The sequence below is a fragment of the Lathyrus oleraceus genome, chromosome 2 (assembly GCF_024323335.1).
Source record: "Lathyrus oleraceus cultivar Zhongwan6 chromosome 2, CAAS_Psat_ZW6_1.0, whole genome shotgun sequence".
Taxonomy (NCBI): Eukaryota; Viridiplantae; Streptophyta; class Magnoliopsida; order Fabales; family Fabaceae; genus Lathyrus; species Lathyrus oleraceus.
The window spans coordinates 225,340,331-225,361,978 of NC_066580.1; the positions used below are offsets into that span (position 1 = coordinate 225,340,331).

A 21,648-nucleotide genomic window follows, 5' to 3' on the forward strand; every position below is an offset into this window, starting at 1 on the left:
TTGTCATATTATTATTATTTTTATAATTTATTGGTGACATTGTGTAATCACAAGAATACAAGGAAATGCAAATTAAGTATATTAGCACATAAAATTTGACATTAATCAATATCATACTTTAAACTACAAACTAAATAACACTCAAAACTATCGTATTATATATGATAATGAAAAAGACACCATCATATATATATATATATATATATATTATATATATATATATATATATATATATATATATATATATATATATATATATATATATATATATATATATACACACACACATGTGTATAAACTCGACAAATAATGGCATCATGAACACATAAATCTCTAGAAATAACTTGACTAATTTGAAACCACGCGATAATGAATGATGTAATCTATCTAAAAGATAACATCCATAGAAAAAAAACTCACAATATAAGTCTAACCTTTGGAATTCATGCCATCATGATTCTACTTTTAGGTGTAATTTTGACTTGGTGACATTAGTTTTTTCTCACATATTTATTATTTTGGATGATATGTCTTTCTCCTGGTCTTCTAACTATCGTCATCGACAATAGTGGTCTTTGTTTTTGTCATTGGTGATAGCGATATGTAAATCAGAGTTGAGGCTTGGGTCAGTTTTACCGGATTCCACGGTGGATGCCAATTATACTTGCTAAAATTACAACATAGGAGATGAAGTTTGCTAACTTTGAGAGTGAGGAACTCTAGATGTTTCTCCCTAGTATTTGTGGATATCTCTCAATAACTCTAAGGCTGAGGTTTTTATAGATCCATCTTGGGTCTAGGACGAGGAAAGTCGTTTCCTCTCCACTACTAAAATCATGGAGAAGAGGAGTCATTCTTCCTTGGATCATAGAGAAACATTTATGCCTCCTTGACTCTAAGCTAGTTATTATATGGACACATCATTTCCATCAAGGGAATGTAAACATGGTTTTAGAGGGCTCAACTCTTAGAGACATCTTGTTAACCCAATTAAGACGGCATTATGCCTCATTATGGGTGGTCTATATGTCCCAATGGGACGACCTTGTTCTTCGCAAGATGGTTCGTCCTTTGACATGGTATCTCACTCATCTTACTTCTCATAAGTTATCCCTTCTAAAATACTAGTAAATTTATACTAATATAAATAGTCTTATGTGCCTTAGTTGCATTGAAGTAGATAAACCATCTTTCACGGTTGTAAGAACATCTTGAAATTTCAATATGATATACATCTGCCATTTATGAAAGTTTGGATCAAACAGGTGCTCTTGATACAAATTTGTTGGTATCACTTGTTTTCCAAGGTAATGAGCATTGAGAGACCGGTCAAATTAGAGATATTCCAAGTGAAATTAGAAAGAAAAACAAAGAGAAAGTTCTTCTTATTGATCAAGCTGAATTAGAAAGAAAAACATTGTAGATATATGGTTACAAACTAAACTAACAAGTTCAGTTCTAAAAAGGTCATTTGTGAGGGTTAATTTGTGTTGCAAGTCACTTACTAGCAACGTAAATGAACTGCCACTAAAGGTCATTACATTCTCAATAATTATAACAATAACTTTATTTCTATAAAAAAATCATAACATAAAATTTATATCAATATCAAAATAAAATTATATAATATAAAGAAAAAGAGATTCCCACTAATCGAAAATATCTTTAGAGAATAATAATTATATGAAGACCTTAACTAACAATAATCATACAATCATATTTTAGTGTCAAGCCTTTAATAAAATTTATCACAAGTTCATATGAACAAATTTCATTGTTTATGTTGCTTAAAAAGATCAAAACTTGTAATCTAAATGATACAGGTTTAATTGGCATGTTAATTAACTTTTTACCAAAATGAATTAGAATTTATAAGAAAGATAGTAGTTTTTTATTGTAAAATTGATTTAAATATAATAGTGCATATCTTCAGCAAAAAAAAAGTACATACCATTTAAATCTATACTAATTATTTTTACAATACTGATCTAGTATGTGTAATAGTTGACTTCAAAATTCATAGTCAATTGATTAAATTATAAACTTAAAATATTTAAATTTTACTTATAAATATTAAATAACATAAGTGAAAACTAATATATGTTAGTGCGTGAGACATTTTTGTGAGGAGAAAAGAGAAAGAATATGAAAATAAAGATTCTATTATTAAAGAATGATTATGTTTTACAAATTGGTTTACATATGCATGTATTTATATACAAAGTTACTTGATTATTAAGTAACAGATATAACAAACTAAATAACAAACAATAAACCCTAATAACTTTGAGTTTGGGCCACACACAACTTGGATTATCTTATATCTTAATATACCCCATATAATCCAAGTTGTATGCTAATTTCATACTCAAATTCAAGAATCTATTGATCTTCAATCCGTTGGTGAAAATATCGGTCAACTGTGCTTCAATTGAGAAATGTCTCACTTCAAGCTCACCTTGATTTACCTTCTCCCTTAAGAAGTAAAATATATATTCAATGTGCTTACTCCTTTCAGGAAAAACTAGATTCTTAGCAAGATTTATGGTTGACTTGTTATCAATCTGCAGCACCAGAGATTTCTTCACTTCAACCTCCATTTCTTCAAGCACATATCTGATCCAAATTGCTTGACACGCAACATAGGATCCTGTTATATATTCATCCTCACACGATGACAATGCCACCACGGGTTGCTTTCTCGAGCACCATGAGATTGGGGCACCAAATACTTGAAAGAAATAACCAGCCGTGCTTCTTAGATCTTCTTTATCTCCATACTAATCAACATCTGAGTATAAATTAATCAAAGCTTCTTTGCTTTCAGAATCTTTTCAAAATAGAATCCCATAGTTTATTAATCTTTTTAAGTATCTCAAGATTCTTTTTGCAGTCTTCATGTGCGATACCATTGGTTCACACATGTATCTTCTCACTAATCTTACTGAGAAACCTATATCATGTCGACTGTTGCACACATATCTTAGAGATCTGACAATTTGTTTGAACAAAGTTACATCGACTTTGTCTTACTCTCCATGCTTCTCCAATTTTAAGTTTGGTTCGACATGTGAAGATGCAGGAGTCAAATCGTCCATCTTGAATCTCTTGAGTATCTCTTTGACATACTTTCTTTGATGTAGAGCCACACATTGCTCCAGCATTTGAAATTTCATGCCTAGGAAATAAGACAAGTTTCTAATATCTGACATTTCAAAATCTTTATTCATCAGCTCTTTGAACTTTGATAAGTTCTCCAAGCTATTTCCAGTTACTAAAAGTCATCGACATATAAGCAGATGATTATTATATCTTGTGTCACAACCTAAACATAGACCTCATACTCAGGTTTTCATTTGATGAATCTTAATTCAACCAAGTATGATTCGATCTTCTTATTCCATGCCCTAGGTGCCTACTTGAGACCATAGAGCGCTTTGTGCAACTTATACACTCTCCTTGCTTTCTCATGTATCACAGACCCATGAGTTTGTGTGACATAGACTTCTTCGTCTAAGGGACCATTCGAAAATGTTGATTTCACATCTAAGTGAAATGTCGACCAGCCTTGCTTGCATGACAAGGAGATTACTAGTCGAACAATCTCTAATATTTTTACTAGTGTGTATACTTTAGAGTAGTCAACTTCTGCTCTCTGAAGAAAATCTCGAGCTATCAATCCCGCCTTATGTCTTACTATTGACCCATCAACATTGTGCTTCAACTTGAACACGCATTTCACTTCGATAGCTTTCGTATATGATGGTAATTCGAATAACTCTCGTGTGTTGTTTCTTTTAATTTCTTGTAACTCTTCGACCATAGTTGACTTCCACTTTTTATCGTTTAAGTCTTTGCTATAGTTGATTGGTTCAACACCTGTAAGTAAGGTGGAGTCAACTAATTCTTCATCTGGTGTGACTTCATCATCATCAGTAACTTCATAGTCTTGAAGTCTTGTTGGGCAAGATCTAGTTCTTTGAGGTCTTTGACTAGTAATAGCTACACCATCTTCGACTTCAATTGTGTCGGGAATACCTATAACTTCTTTGAAATATCTTCAACTTCGACATCATTACTTGCTTCGTCGAAATCATAGTTCATCAATGGCTTGTCAATTGCATCACTAGAATTCCAATCCCAGACAGAATTTTCATTAATTATAATATCCCGACTCATCATGATCTTCTGATTAATTGGATTGAACAACCTGTATGCACCAGTTTTATGATATCCTACCAGAATCATAGGTTCACTCTTGTCATCAAGCCTCCTTCTTCTAACATCAGGAACATGCTTGTAACAAATAGAGCCAAACACCTCCAGGTGACTCACTGATGGTCATTTGCCACTCTAAACTTCTTCAGAACCTTGTTCTTCATTCTTGGTAGGGAACTTGTTCATAATATAAACAACAATGGAAACAGCTTCACCCCATAAGGATTTTATCAAATTCTTCTACTTCAGCATGCATCTCGCCATGTCAATTATGGTCATATTTCTTCTTTTTGCTATTCCATTATGTTGAGCCGTGTAAGGAGCAGTTACCTCATGATCAATACCATATTTTGCATAGAATTTTTCAAACATCTTTGATGTGTATTCTCCACCTCTATATGTTCGCAGAACCTTGATCTTCTTCTCGCTCTAGTTTTCGATAAGCATCTTGAATCTCTTAAATATTTCAGATACTCCACCCTTTCACTTGATCACATAGATCCACAGCTTTCGACTAAACTCATCGACAAACAAAACAAAATATGTGTTTTCGCCAATGGTATGCTCTTCAAAAGGTCCACATACATCTGAATGTACAACTTTGAGTATACAGGAGGATCTCATTGGCATAGTCGAAAGGAATGACTTTCTGGATTGCTTTATGACTAGACAACCTTCACAGAGTTTGTCGGGCATCTCCATACTTGGTATACCAATTACCATATTTTGAGAAATCAGTTGATTGAATAATCGAAAGTTCAAATGTCCAAACCTTAAATATCACAACCAACTATTCTTATGGTCGACGACTATTTTTAAACATTGTACTTCAAACGAACTGATCACGGTCTTAAATGTCCTATTCTTTGACAAAGGAGATTTTAAGACTAAATTGTTTTGGGTGTCTAACAATTCTAAGGCTCTATCTTTCATAATCACTAAGAAACCTTTTTAGACCAGTTGTCCAACACTTAGCAGGTTGCACTTTATTCCAGGTACATAGAGTACATTTTTTTATCATATATTTTCCTCCATTTCTCCTTTGAAAAACTACGTCACTAGTATTTTCTGCTTGCAACTAGTATTATCAGCAAGTTTGACCTTGCTTTTCTTCGACGAGTCGAAATCTGCTAACCACACTTTTCAATCAGTCATGTAATTCGAGCAGCCCGAGTCGAGGAACTAGATCTTGGATTCGACATGGTTATCTGCAACTGCAGCCATAACTATCATATCTTCAAAATCATATGAATCTTGGCATGCAAGGTTCACTCCTTCCTCATTTCCTTTTGTCGCTCCCTTGTCTTTGTTGTACCAATAATTCTTGGCCACGTTGCCCCATTTTTCACAGTTATAGAACTGCACACCTTTTGCTCTTTGTCTTTCTGATAGGAGTTTCCTCATCCTCTTTTCGAGGATTCAAAAGCCTTATCACCGACCTTGTGCTTTTGAGGGTTCGACTAAGACTTCTTGCTCTGAGTGTTGTCTCTTTTGCCTTTGAACTTGCCGAAACCACCATGCTTCTTCCAAGCTTGGGCCTGAAGTGCTTGTATCGAGTCTTGAACCCCTTTTCGTTCGACAATCCTAATCTCATGGGCCTCCAACAAACCAACCAAATCTTCTAGATTCATGGTTTCAAGATTGTTGGATTCTTGAATAGCTACGATAACGTGATCAAAGTGAGAGGTCAACGTACACATTACCTTCTCAACTATCATCTTATCAGTTAAGGTTTCACCACAACCCTTCATGAGATGGACGAGATTTTACACTTTCGACATATAGCCTGCAATCTTTTCAACTTCTCCCATCCGCAGCAATTCATATTTTCGTCGCAAAATCTGCAACTTGACGACTTTGACTTTCTCACCTCCTTCATAGTACTTGACAAGAATATCCCATGCCTCATTCGCCAATTCAGCATGAGAAATCTTGTCGAAATTTGTTGAATCTACCGCCGATTGAATACAATATGCAACCTTGCAGTCTTTCTTCTTTGCCTCTTTGTTCGCGACTCTCTGAGCATCAGTTGCATTCTTAGAAAGCTCAGGGACGACATTAGTAACCACTTCTAGGGTTTCATGAAAGTCGAACAAGGACTGCATTTATTTCCTCAATCGGATCCAATTCTTGTCGTCAAGAATTGGAAGAGAATTCGAAATGTCATTAGTACCATTCATCTTTGCAGCGATTGATTAGCAACTCACAATCTTGGAAACACGATCACTGACGTTTGATTCTTAAAAACACGATCAAAAATCTAACCGGAGTTCTAGATACCAATTTGTTAGTGTGTGTGTGTGTGACACTTTTGTGAGGAGAGAAAAGAGAGAATATAAAAATAAAGAATCTATTATTGAAGAACGATTATGTTTTACAAACTGATTTACATGTGCATGTATTTATATATAAAATATAACAAATATAACAAATTAAATAACAAATCATAAATCCTATTTAATTTTGGGTTTGAATTATACACGCTTTAAATTATATCTTATATTTCAATAATATAATAGATTTGTACATGGTAATAAAAATAAATAACTTTTTGTTACATAATTACATGAATGCCTTTTTCCATGTAAGAAAATAAAAGTACATATAGCTCTATACTATTTTTTTTAAAAATGCATACCACTTAGATCTATACTAACTTTTTAAAAATCTATACCACCTAGATCTATACTAATTTTTTTAGAAAAATATTGGCCTAGTAAATTCAAAATTCATATTCAATTGATTAAATTATAAATAAATATTTAAATTTTACACATAGATATTTAATAACATAAGTCAAAAATAACATAATAGATTTGTTTAGATTTGTAGAAGGGTAATAAAAATAGATAACTTTTTGTTACATCAAATACATGACTACCTTTTCCATGTAAGAAAAGAAAAGTACATGATTGAGTAGCAAAAAAGAAAAGGAAAATTACATCATTAACTTTTTCAATATAGACGACGACACCCAATTAGGACGCAACAGAAGGGTTCTTTCGCTGTAATTTCTCACGTCGTTTCCATTTTCATGAATACTTTATATTTCAAATATCTTAGTGTATCATTTCGAAGATTAACGTCATGCCCAATCTTCCACAGCAAATAGGACCAAAAAGTATAAAGACGGATGATATTTGAATAATCTTTCTTGTTTTTTGGGATGAAAATTGCTTAAATGGATTGAGGCGAAAGGCACTAAGATTTGTCCCACCACATGTTATACATCAATTATAAGGGGTGTGGAACTCATGGAATCGTGCTAATATTTTTTGATTTTGCACAACAAAGAACGTGTTGTCACTGTTTTATAAGATTTGATTCAAACAGCAATTATATTCACACATATAATTGACACCACAACAAAGATTGTGTTACGTAGAACTCTCATTTTTAGTTATCCTACCTTAAACAGATCGACTTTAACGAGTCTTGAATTTTTTAGAATTAATTAAAAAAAATTCTGTTAAAATATAAGTTCGAAAATTACTATTTAAGTTCAACCTTAAAAGAATTTCGAGTTATCTGATATTATGGTATCTTTTATAAATACTATAATATATTTTTATATACAATATATCTAAATTGTATAAAATAATACTCGAATATTTAATATAGGAAAATTAATAGAATACGAAGAAAAAATATTATTATACTAACCTATAAAATTTTAAAAAGAAAAATTAAATAGAATAGAGATAAAATTTACTGAGATAAGAAAAATCAATTTATTATTTTAAAATAAAATAATATTAATATAATTGTTTAAATTTTTTATCTATATATGCCTAAGAGACTATTCACGACCCATTAATTCTACTGTATAGCGGATTTTTTAGGGTCGGACTAAAAAGTTCTAAGAAAATATGAACTATAATTTTAAAGAAAATTTCCAAAATACCCCTGGTTTCAAAAAAATTCCCAAAATACCTCACTTTTAGGAGGAGTCGCCAATTGAATTGGAGACTCCTCTTAAAACTTGAATGGAGGCGCCAATTGGATTGGATAGGGCAGGTGCCCTAGCCAATCCAATTGGCGCCCCTGTGTAGGTTTTAAGAGGAGTCGCCAATTCAATTGGAGACTCCTTCTAAAATGCATTTTTTTGTGTTTTATGGTATAAGTGATAGATAAATTTGATATAAGACCACTTGATATTAATAAAATTTTCCGTTTACACAAAGAAACCTAATGGTGATGACCGGGATCACCTAACCGACCTCCGGTCCCACATCCTCTAGCTACCCTAACCCGTGGCCCTAACCCACATTGACGATTCGGTACCAGTGTTTGATCATCTGAGGGGCCAGGAGCGTCACTACCAACTACAGGAGAAGGTCTGTTGAGGTAGTCAGACAATTCGGCATAGTCTTTAGTATGCATCCATGGTGTACCGCCGTAGCTGAGCTCATGACCCATGCCAGAGAAGTTGGGATGTGGTTGACTCATTGATGGACGACCAGGACGGTTGAAGGGAGACATGGGTGTGAACGATGCGTCGAGGAAAGGTTGTTGGGGTGTTTGGTAGAGATAAGGTTGTTGGATGTTTTGGTTTTGTGAGGTTTGGGCTTCTTGGCTACGGTAGGAGGAGGGGCGGTTGGTGTTGAATGATCGTTGGGTGTTCTGGCTTAGGCGACTTTGGTAAGGTGATGGGGTGGGTGCGAAACGATGTTGAGTCTCAGGTTGATGGTCAATTTGTTGCTGGTGGTATAGGGTATGCTCTTGGTATTGGGGTTGGGTATATGGAATGTTTTGGTTGTATGTTTGTGTGTTGGTTGAACGGAATGTTTGACGGACAGGGGGTTGTGTGTATCCGGTCTGACACTGTTGTTGGGGGTTTGATGTTGAGGTGTCAGGTGTGTAAGTCATCTGGCGTGGGTCGTACAAGTACATATCCTCGGCGATGAACTGAAAACCAGCTGATCTGTACCAAGCCATATAAGTACGACTTGGTTTTTCTTCAGTTGGCATGACTGCGTCAGTTAACACATGGTCATGACGGTGCTTCCATTTGCGACACTCTGATCTTGCGAAGCTTTGCCATGGATTGAAGTTCCATTGGTTGTTAACTTTGCGCATATGCCATTCTCCTAGGCTAGCTGGAGGATCTGGGATATTTTGGAGCATACTGAACTGCAGCTTGACACGATCATTGTTGTGCATCTCCACAGTTGTGAACCGTATTATCGGTGTGCATACAGTCCATACGGCCGCGTCTTCAGCATTGACCTCATGGTCATGATCCAAATTAAGGTATGGACGCCAAATGAACTGAAATGTGAAAGAAGATAGGATTATAGTCAATGTAGAAGAAGTTAACAAAATATAACGAAATAATTAAGTTATTTTCCTTACGTCTGTCGGCCGAAGGTGATCCAACAGGTTGCGATACTGAGTAATACAGTGTCTTGGACATCTGTTGTAACTCATACCACGTGCAGACCATCTACACCAAAAAGTCAAAAAACATTAGTTAGAGGTAATAATATTTGAAGAAGTAAGTAAAGATATAGCAATTTAAACAACTTACTTTTGTGCATATGGAAATGTGAAAGGGTTGTTATTGACGGGTGCTAGAGACGGTAGTCTTGACCAACCCCATGCTTGTAGCAAAACAACACATCCAGAAAATGTAGATGTGTCTTTGTGTGAGTTTTTGCACAAGGAGCTATAGAGATAGGCTAGACAAGCAGATCCCCAACTATAACTTCCTATTCTATCTACATGTCTAAGTAGAGGTAAGTACATAATATGCATGCTAGAACCACTACCTTCGGGAAATAAAAATGATCCAATTAACAGCATAATGTAACACCTAGTTTTTATTATTCGAGCATCTTCGGTAGAATGCTCATCTAAGTATAAACTATTATAGTACGACTTAAGGCGTGAGAGTAGTATACCTTGACCTCTTGCATTATCATCTAACAAATCAGTCTCTAAGAGCTCCATGCAAATTGAATTTGCATAGTTGGTTTTATCATTAACAGCCTTACCTTCAATAGGTAGTCCTAAAAGCATGTAGACGTCTTCTAACGTCACGGTACACTCACCAGTTGGGAACCAAAACGTGTGTGTCTCTGGTCTCCATCTTTCGCATAAATCTAGAATGAATTTGTTATCTACGGACCAAGACAAAATCTTGCTAATATGACCAAAACCGGCGAGTTCAACATAAGGTTGAATCATCGGGTCCATATGGACATATTCGTGGACCCGAGTTCGGAACCTTGATACATTGCACAATTGAATCATCGGGTCTATTGATACATCGCTTCAATAGACCCACCGCACAGTTGCATTGCAACTAACGTTGAACAAGATCACCGTAAACTAAGCGCAACTTTGATATGTCAAGACATTCTGCCGTTGGTTAATAAAGGTGAGTATAATTATATCCCATATCAGAAAAACATATAATTATACTCCATCTTACAAGAAAGCATGGATTGCGAGGACAAAGGCTGTTGAACAAGTTTTCAGCAACTGGGAGGATTCATACAAGGAATTGCCACGGTTTTTATGGGCACTAAAAACATATGTCCCAGGAACTGTGGAAATTATGGAGACATTGCCAGCGATGATGCCAGACGGAACCTGTGCTACAGGTAATAGAATATTTCACCGTCTCTTTTGGGCATTTGACCCGTGCATCAAAGGTTTCGCATTCTGCAAACCTATTATTCAAATTGATGGCACTTGGTTATATGGAAAATACAAGGGTACTTTGCTCATGACAGTTGCACAAGACGACAACAACAATGTCTTTCCCATTGCCTTTGCTCTTGTTGAAGGTGAAACGGCTGGTGGATGGGGTTTCTTTCTTCGACATCTCAGAACGCACGTGGCTCCACAAGCCAATCTCTGTTTGATTTCTGATAGACATGCTGCCATTGAGAGTGCCTACAACAACCATGACAACGGATGGCATGATCCTCCTTCTACCCATCTCAACTGTATCAGACACATTGCACAAAACTTCATGCGTGCTATAAAAGATAAGAATCTTCGCAAGAAGGTGGTGAATGTTGGGTATGCTTTAACTCAATCGTCATTTCAATATTATCGTGATGAAATTAGACTGTCTAATGAAGAAGCAGGGAGATGGCTAAATAACATACCAGTAGAGCAGTGGACAAGGGCATTTGACGGTGGTTGTCGATAGGGCCACATGACAACAAACATTGTGGAATGCATGAACGGGGTATTCAAAGGAATTCGAAATCTGCCAATAACCGCCTTGGTAAGATCAACCTATTATAGGTTGGCTTCTATGTTCGCAACCAGAGGTGAAAGATGGAGTGCGGTGTTAATGTCCGGGCAAGTATTCAGTGAGTGTTGCATGAAGGTCATGAAAGAGGAGAGCATCAAAGCTAGCACACACGCTGTAACAGTCTTTGACCGTCATAGACAAAATTTCAGCGTCCAGGAAACAATGGACCACAACGAGGGGAGACCAAATTTAGCCTACGTTGTTAGACTAAACAGAAGTTGGTGCGATTGTGGAAAATTCCAGGCCTTTCGCATACCTTGCTCCCATGTCATAGCAACATGCGCTTATACTCGTCAAGACGCTTACAACCATTTATCTGATGTGTACAAGGCCAACACCATCATGAATGTATATACTCAAAGCTTCTCATTACTACCAATGGAGGATTACTGGCCTCCATATGAAGGTGATATTGTTTGGCACAATGACGAGATGCGCAGAAAGAAGAAAGGAAGGCCAAACAGCACACGTATCAGAACATAGATGGATTCCACAGATAAAATGATAAGATTATGTAGTATTTATCGTCAACCAGGACACAACAAGAACAACTGTCCCAATCGAGGAGCATCATCTAGGTCTTAAGCTTTTTGTAACATTGTATTTCTGTAACCTTCAATCATTATATATCATTAAGTTTTTGTTACAACGAGGTTCACAACAAACATCAGTACAAAACATCTAAAAACATATATATTTCTAACTGATTACAACAATCAAATTGATGTCGTCTCGACCGAACATCATTTCCCTAGCATCCGTATCAGTCTTCATTCGCACCCAACCAAAGATACTGTCAAGTCTCACAATACTTCTGATTTTTTCCCCTTCTGGTATTTTCCCATCTAACCAACGAACCAGCTCCCTATTCAGTTGATTGAACGTGGTGATGTTCCAAAACAGCATCATCATTTGAGGTTTGTCTCTCGCATAAATCACCTTTCTGTATCGGCGACGAACACCAAACATGATTGTCAAATGATTATATGAGATGTGGAACGATTAGTCACACAACGCATCTATTTATAGGACAAAAAATGCATTTTATGAGGAGTCTCCAATTGAATTGGCGACTCCTCTTAAAACCTACACAGGGGCGCCAATTGGATTGGCTAGGGCATCAATTGGCGCCTCCATTCAAGTTTTAAGAGGAGTCTCCAATTCAATTGACTCCTCCTCCTAAAAGTGGGGTATTTTGGGAATTTCCTTGAAAAAGTGGATTATTTTTGTAAAAAAACCGTTTATTTTGGTCTATTTATACCAATGTAATTTTTAATGTTTTTTTTAAACTATTGAAGTAAAAGAAATGAGTTTTTTTATTTCTTTTAAAATAATTATATAATATAATGTAACTTTACGTAAAAACATTTGTAAAAAAACTTTTTATAAATATTTTTAATAATTTTAAATAAAAATTTAATTTAAATAGTTATTTTTAAATATAATTTTAAGGGTAATGCTAACTCGTGTCCCAAGAACACATGTTAAGCAATTCATAAATAGAAAGTTTATATTGGAGAAAATAATGAAAACATTAATTATAAAATTACACAAGTTCTAAAAAAACATTTCTACAATTAGTTCTTAACATGTGCCCCTGGACACAAGATAGCATTACCCTAATTTTAAATCTATTATTATTTTATTAACACTTTTTTTTAGATATTAAAAATTTTAAAAATTATTTAATTTTGAATCTATTTCAAATGATTTTTTCATAAAAATCACTTTTGAGATATAACTTTTTGAAGTTAAAATTAATATTTCAATTTTAAAAAAAATACAAATATAAAAAAACTTGTAAAATTAAAAAAAAAAAACAATTTTATAAATTCAATTTCAAAAATATAAAGCTAAAACAAATAGCTCATAAACTCTAGTTTGAATCTATAACATTGAATGTATCAGACACAAGCTCAAATGCAATAATTAGCAAGCAAAATTACTAAAGAGTAAAAGACAAGAAAAGAAATATAAACAAGCTTCCTAAAATTCAAATGAGTATATATACAAATGATGACACTTGAAACTTTCAAGGTTTACACAATCAAGGTTCTCAACTTGCTTTCATTACTCCAACTAACGATTGGATCCATAGCAATTAGCAACAAACAAAAAAACTAAAAAAGCTAAAGCATGGTTACTTAAAGAATTTACAACCAAACACTTCCTAAGATCAAATACAATACAAGACATTATCCTCTTCCAAGATTCATCAGGAGTAAGATTTAACCAAACCGAAGTTAACAAAAGATCTTGACTTGAAAAGACCACTAAAGATAGACGATCTTGTAGGAGAATCTTGAGGAACAGATTCAGGACTGCCCTTTACTTTTAGTATTGTGTTACCTATTGTTTGCCTTATGGATTCAATTGTCTTAGAATCAACAATACAACCTGAAGCTCCACGAACATAGAAAGTGTTCACAGCTTTTCCTCCTTTTGTTGTTACTTCTGCTCTTGTAACTGTGAGGCTATTCTCTCTAAAGATACGTGTCACATTTGATAATAGTCCTACTCTGTCGGTGGTGCAGATTTCTAGCTTCAAACCCTTAACAGTCAACCAAACATAAGACAAATTAGTATATTCAACTAACCTTGGACCATTATCTTAACTAGCAAGATTATTCACATGATGTTAAACCTAAAAGGGCCATTATGGGAAACCATAAATTCATAAACACCAAATAGATATTTCAATTGACGGTGAATTTGACAAATCACAAGATTATCATTATCTTAACTAGCAAGATTATACACTGATTCTGCCAAATTTACAGTCAATTGAAACATTGATAATCAGTAAGTATTAGCATCACAAGTTCCTCACCTCAGAAACTCTTCTCTCAATTGCAGCTTCAAGACAGTGTATCACTCTTTGTCTTTCTGCATCTGACTTTACAGGGGACCCATCTATATGCTTGATATAATATTCCTACAACATACAACCATAAAAAATATTGAGCCAATGTAAAGAGCTTAGAACACCAGCAAAGTACAGACCAAACAACAAAAGGAATCTCACAAGTCTGTGTACATGTTTAAAAAACAATAATGCTATATACCTGATATGCTTGTGGCCCCTCAGCATCAATATTAGCATGAAACACTACATATTGCATATCTGTCAAAGTACAAACCGTGTCGAACAAAAGCTTCGGCCGATCCTTACATTCAATAGTAACAACAGAATAATCCTTATCCGACCAATTCACAACATCAACGTTCGGTCTTTGTTTCTCGTCAAAGTCATCATCGTCGACACGTTCATAATCCCTATCATCAAACATCATCTGATGAAGCCTTCTATCAGTATGCGTCGAATCATCCGTGACAACAGTTTTGGCACCTCTTTTCCTATTTCCACCACCAAGCACATTGCGTAGAAGCTCCTTGACTAGCGAAAGTCTCTTAGGGTCGGTAATAGCAGAACCGGTTTCCTCGTCGGTCACATGCATTACAGCAGCTGCACGAGTGTTGTGAGTCCAAACCTCGGCATTCACTATGTTGCATTTGAGGTTTGTGAGAACAGCACTCACTTCTGAGAGCAATCCGGGCCTGTCACTTCCCAATAACTCTATTGCGGTGTGGTCCATTGTTTGTTTAACACCGACAGATCTCATCGTAGTTGGAAAGCAGGATTCAGGACCAAGAGACTAAATCCATAAATGGCACCAAACAGTTAGTGATTTTGTACATTAAAGAACACGAAAGTTCAAAAAAACACCAGATGAGAAACACTTTTACCTTTCTAATGTAATCCAAAATAACTTCATCTGTGACTTTGTTTCCATCTTGGCCAGTTACATTAAAAACTGAAATAACAGAACAAAATATTATGATTATCAATATAATATATTCAAGAAAAAGTAGAAAAATTATTACCATCCATGAACCATCCACCATCAGAAGATATATAAGCCTTAGTTATGATGAGACTTAAATCAGTGAGGATTTGCACAACTTCCAAAAGTATTCCATGTTTGTTTGCACTATCCACCTTCATAAAACAAATTGACATTTATCATTCAAAAATTTCCAACAAAAAGTACCATTAATACCAATCACAGAATCATGAACAAGCATACCCTTATAACAGTGGCATTCTTGCAGGCTTCATTATCAATAACAACCCTGACAAGTCAACAACAAATAGACAAACATAAGAAAAAAAATTCATCATTCAATTTTTTGCATCTATTAAGGATAAAATAGTTACCTAGGAGGATTCATTCTCCTGAAGAGTTTCTCATATTCATCATCCATGTAATGAGAAGAAGAGTAACTCATGTTGACCTCAGAAATAAAAGCTATGAAAGAGAAAAACAAAAACAAACAACAAACCAATCACAAGATAGAATATATAGAATATGAAAACAGAACCCTCATAACCAATAAAAACCAAAATCTAGCAACAAAAAAAAACTGAATAACAAATATACATATATATATATATATATATATATATATATATATATATATATATATATATATATATATATATATATATATATATATATAAAAAAAAAAATAGGATAAGATAAAAAAACAATAAAAAAAACCCTCTTTAGCAAGTTGTAGCCAACACAAAAAAGAAGACAGCAAAAAGAGGAATATGAATATAAGTGCTGGGGACAAAGTGAGGTGTGTAAAAAGAGAGTAACCAATTGTAATTGTAAAGAGATGAATGAGTGAATAAAAACAAGAATAACCACAAATTGAAGAAAGCCAACAAAAAAAAAGTTGTTGATGTAAGAATAACCTTAGCTGTTAACTAATATTCTTAAAAAAAAGAATCACAAAAACAGAACCCATTAAACCACATAATCTCGGAGAACAACAAGAGGCAAAGATGCAGAAACTGAATCATAACAAAGAAATTGTAGAAATTTCAAAACAGAAAACATAACCTACCCATTACAATTCGTAGCGGAAGATCGCAAGTAAAAACTCTAGTTGCTATGTGAAATCGTTGTTGTTACAAAGCAACAGAGAAGTATATATACAAATATAAAAAATAACAAGAACCCACTGGGATATCTTATAGACAGTTAATTAAAATAATAGTAAAATTTAAAATTAAAAAAAATATATATATAAAAAAACAAGAAACGAAAATTGAAGAAATATAAAATAGGTGAAAAATGAGAAGCACCCCGACACGATGCTCCAAAACCTGCAAATTAAAAAAGTAGTACAAAAAATGCAGACCCTATTTCTCTCTCTTTTTCTATATGTCACTATCTTCCTTTCTTTCTCTTTCTTTCTCTCTCTCTATTTTGTTTTTAATTTCTTGGTGAATTTCGTGATTCTGTTACTATTTCAAAAACGGAATGTTAAGATTGAAATTTGGAACCGAAGGCGCACGTTAGTGATTAGTGAGACGGTTTCGCGGTGGGAATGAAGGAAGGGAAGAGCAAATGAGGAAGGTGGTGGTGAAGAGCGCGTGAAGGTTTAAATGAACCACGTGGAGACGAATATTGGATATATAAATGCTAATAATAACGAACAATATTCTCTTCTAAAATATTGAGAAAAGAATACTTTTATGCATTTTATAGATTCAAGTAATTATGAAATACACTCATTTTGTTTTGGTAATAAATTGAATTGGTTTAAATACTAATATACAAGTCGAATATCTTTATTAATGATAACATTATCAAAATAAGAAACTAAATGTGAATATTTCATACGGTAACTTTTTAATACAATTTTACACTCATATGTTAAATTTTATGTTCTTTTTTTAATTATTTAATTTATGTTCTTGTAATTTAAAGACACAAATTAGCATCAAGGGTGTATAAATCCCAACCGATTCATCAAAATTAAAATATTGAAAATCACAAAAAATAAAGTATTATTAAATATTTTTTAATGTTATTTTTTATAATTGTTTGATTGGATCAAATTTCGGATTGGTTTTTTACTTATTTATTTATTTATTTATTTATAAGAATTTATTATTCAATAATATTTATTTTTTATAATATTATTTATTAGTTTAGTTTAATATATTTATTATTTATTTTTTAATATATTATTTATATATCATATCAAATATATTATTTATTAATATTTTTATAATTTTAATAAAAAAATATAATTTATAATTTGGATATCAAAAAATCGATCCAAGTTAAACTACTTGAAATTGGATCGGATTAGATCAGACTTTTTTAATCAACCATTTAAAATCAAACCAATCCGCAAACAAATTTATTTTTATATTGGATGAAATCAATCAAAACCAAACCGCGAACGGCTTTAGTTAATATTATCTTTAAAATATTTACATCTCAATAAAGTTTCATTAGTCTATTAATATAAAAGAATATACTTGCAAAATTTTAGTCTCTCTATTTTAATTTGTTCTAGTTTTAATCTTTTTATTTTAAAATTCAATTTTTTAATATCTTTATTTTATTTTTCTTAGGATTTTAATCCCTTTAAAATGAGAGCATATTTTACTTTCATGACATTAATGATTGTGACATATCATTGCCAAATTGCCAAATATACATCATTTTATTACAAGTCATTTTTATTTATTTTCTAACTATATTAATTATTTTAATAATTTATTATTATTAGCATTTAAAATAACATAAACTAAAATAAACTTAATAAAAGGAACTCTAACCACTCAATTATCCATTCGTGTATATAATTCTATACTTATTTATTTTCTATTTTTTATTTTTTATTGTAATTATTATTTGATGATATTTATTTTTTTAATATTATTTACTAATTTAGTTTAATCTATTTATTTTAATCTATTTATTTTATTTTTTAATTTATTATTTATATATTAGATCAAATATATTATTTATTAATATTTTTATAATCTTAATAAAAAGATATAATTTGTAATTTGAATATCCAAAAACTGATCCAAATTAACACTACGCCAAATAAGGGAAAAGAGGGCGCTTATTTTGGCCTATAACAGCGCTTTTAAGCGCCCTCTAAAGTGGCGCTGGCATAGGTAAAGACAACGCTTTGTTTTCCTGGACCACCACTGGCCTGCCTCAAGTGAGAGGACTTCAGAAAACCACATAAGCCAAAGAAAATCACATTGAATTGCAAGATCTAGATCAAAAAAGTTTGAGGTTCTACCTCTGAAATGAAGCTTCAAATGCCACGAATTCTTCAAGATCTTGATCTGCTTTTACTCTAGAAGTGTGATGGAGATGATAGGCTAAGGAATTGAGCTTTGAAAATCAACTAATGATGTTGAATTTCAAGCTTAAAAAAGAGAAAGAAAACTGGAAATTCCTTTAGTGAGGGTTGGGATTTCAATTCTGCAGCAATTCAGGTCTCCACTTGGTTGTCAAATGAAGGAGATTGAGTCTCTATTTATAGCTGGAATGTGGCTGAGATCATGCTTCCCTCGTGTGCATGGGATTTGAATCTTCCTTGCATGGGCCTGTACAGACGCATGTGAGGCCCAAAAATGAATGGAACTTCTTGTTGATACCTCATGGAATGGATTTGGATGTGCACAATGGATTGCACAAGCTTGCACATCAAGTTATAACATGAAATGCCAAAATGGACATAAAGAATGAACTCTTCGAAACTCACACATGGAAAGTCCAAAAAAGTAATATGAGTAATGGTTAGAAAGCCCTTGAAATAAGAAACAAATATTATATTGGGCAAAAATTCATTTGGCATCTGGAAATTAGTGAAAACTGGCTGTGAAAGTTTGGGCACAAAACATGTCTAAGTCACCCTTTGAAAATTTTCACCAAAAGCAGGCCTCTTCAAGCCCCTCTGTTTGCATAATGCAAGCTTCAAGTGGAAAAATATCCAACATCAAAGTTGTATATATTTTCAATATGCTCAATTTAGACTCAAATTTTTCATCATTTGGATTTTTCATGAGAAAGTTATGGGCATTTGAAGTTAGGTACTTTTTCAAATTCAATGACTTAGGTCCAAAGTGACCTATAATGTTTTGTATTATCACATGTATTTATTTTGGGATTATGAAATTATGTTCAACATAACATTTGAATTAGAAATCTTAATATTTCCAATTCATTTGGTATCACCTCAAAATCATAAAAATTAAGGAAGTTATGTCCTTGGGAAGTTGACCCAAAATTAGGGTTTCAGTTAAAATGACCTGTAATGTTTTGAAATGAATGATGACCTTTCGAGTTTCAAATGGATTTTTGATGAACATGAAAGTTGTCCATATGGTTCTTAAGAACATTTTTTCTCTTTGGGTAATCTTCATTTGGAAAACACATCACAAGTTGTATCTCAGTGGACCTCAGTTTGGTCAGATGACTTGACTGGTCAACTTTTCAAGGACAAACTTCCAATTATGATGAATGAATGATTGAGGATCCTAAAATAGGCTCATATATTCATAAAATGATGAATGAAAGAACTTCCCTTGATTAAATTTTATCATAGGTTGAGGTTGCTTCATGAGCAAGGCACAATTGAATTAGGGTTTCCTTGGGAAACAACCTTCAAACCCTTTGGGTTATCTTGATCAAATTGGAAAATTGAGATGCTTGGGAGACATATATGATGATTAGGAACTTTGTGGACCACTGTCATGCTTTTCCTCATCTTCATCTGGCCATTGTATTGAGCTTAGGAGCCTCATAGGAGCATTGGAGCACATGATCACTTGAGCTTCAAAACAAAAAGAGTTAGTGACATATTTTGTGCTTTTGGTTAGTAATAAAAATAAGAAAATCAATATTATACAATACAAGCATATTTGGCGGTCTCAAACCACTCACACAAATCCCAACCCTAGGGTTAAGGAGCCAAACATGCTATGATCCTTGAGGCGATGCACTGAGCAATGATATGATACCATGAGGGATCTTAGGGTCAAAATTAGGGTCTTACAGATGCCCCTATTTAAGGTCATTCTTGTCGGAGATATGAAGGTTAAAATCTTCGTCTCGACGAGGTAGAATGGGCTTAAATAATAACAAAGAGACGAATTTTGGTCCCTAAGAGACCTCATGATGCAAATGTATGCATGCGACATCAAATCTTCATGGTGAATGATTGCCACGAAGGAAAAGGAATCAGAAGAAACTGAAAAAAAATCTATAGGAGTAACACACCCACTAGGGAGACAGAGACTCTAGGGGGAAACAAGATAAAATGCGTGAGCAAGTCACGTCTTGAAAACTTGTTGGGAGACACGAAGGGATACCACGAAAATGAATCGGTGGAAAGAATTGAGCTGAAGCAAAGATGCATGTATTGGGGAATATGCCAATACAACGCAATTATCCACAAAGGATACATCGGATAAAAAATCCGGACTCAGACAGGGATGTCCATAAAGGACTCAGCTGAGGAAGAAACAACGAGATATTACCAGCTACCGGGTAATAAACTCAAAGAGAGACATGTTATCAAAACACCGGTTACTGGGTGAGAGAACAACACGCTCAAGGAGAAAGAATATCTAAGACTGGTATAAGGGTGAGATATATCAATCATCCGAAACGTGTATTGTAGATTGGTATTTGTGAAAATGTTTGTGAAAACAAGATTGAGGGGATGAGAAGAGAATATACATTATATTTACAATTTGTTGTTTGAATGGATGAACCCATTGCCTACGTACCATCACAAAGGTAGGATCAAAACCTCGTAGTTTGGGGTAGAAATACCAAAAGATTGGTGAATTGATTTGATCAAAAGCCTTATCTTTTGTTATCAAAGGGAGAAAACTCAACCTAAGCCAACAATCCACCATGTGAGGAGAGCTTTAACATACTAGTGAGGGGTTAACCCTATAATAAGTATGGAAGACTTATAGTCCAATCATTAAGAATAAGGTGAGGTTTACATCAACCACTATGATAACTCAAACCTATGACTAATGTTTATGAAAAAAGGTTTTAACAAAGGTGGCCATTAGAACCACAAAAACAACTTGAAGTGTGTTGTATTTACAAGTTAGAATTATTCACAAAATAAGGTCAAAGTTGACTTAAGGTTCATTCAAAATGAGTATTAATGAAAAGAGTTTGAAAAATCAAAGGCATAATGCCTAGGTTTCTAATTTGAAAACAATGTCAAAGTTTGCACAAAATGAGTTTGGCTTGGGTTAGAGTGGATAGAAGAAGAGAAGGGCTAGTCCTAAACATGCAAAGATG

At 33.7% G+C, this 21,648-nt stretch overlaps 1 protein-coding gene across 1 annotated transcript; it reads right to left on the bottom strand.

Moving 5' to 3' along the window:
- Positions 1-13,459: 13,459 nt before the first annotated feature.
- On the bottom strand, positions 13,460-16,960 carry LOC127118967 (ACT domain-containing protein ACR4). The gene is made up of 8 exons (XM_051049193.1): positions 16,406-16,960; positions 15,711-15,801; positions 15,580-15,625; positions 15,377-15,491; positions 15,239-15,306; positions 14,557-15,147; positions 14,322-14,426; positions 13,460-14,042 (listed from the first exon to the last, which is right to left on the bottom strand). Exons 1-8 carry the CDS (start codon positions 16,407-16,409, stop codon positions 13,707-13,709), a joined length of 1,356 nt encoding a protein of 451 aa, XP_050905150.1. The 5' UTR covers positions 16,410-16,960; the 3' UTR covers positions 13,460-13,706.
- Between the last annotated feature and the right edge of the window lie 4,688 nt (positions 16,961-21,648).

Excerpts from the sequence above, each read along its gene's own strand:
- LOC127118967 (XM_051049193.1), bottom strand. Across the intron at positions 15,492-15,579 it reads AGAATGCCACTGTTATAAGG|GTGGATAGTGCAAACAAACA; the intron begins GTATGCTTGTTC and ends TGTTTTATGAAG. Across the intron at positions 14,043-14,321 it reads TTGAGAGAAGAGTTTCTGAG|GGTTTGAAGCTAGAAATCTG; the intron begins GTGAGGAACTTG and ends TTGACTGTTAAG.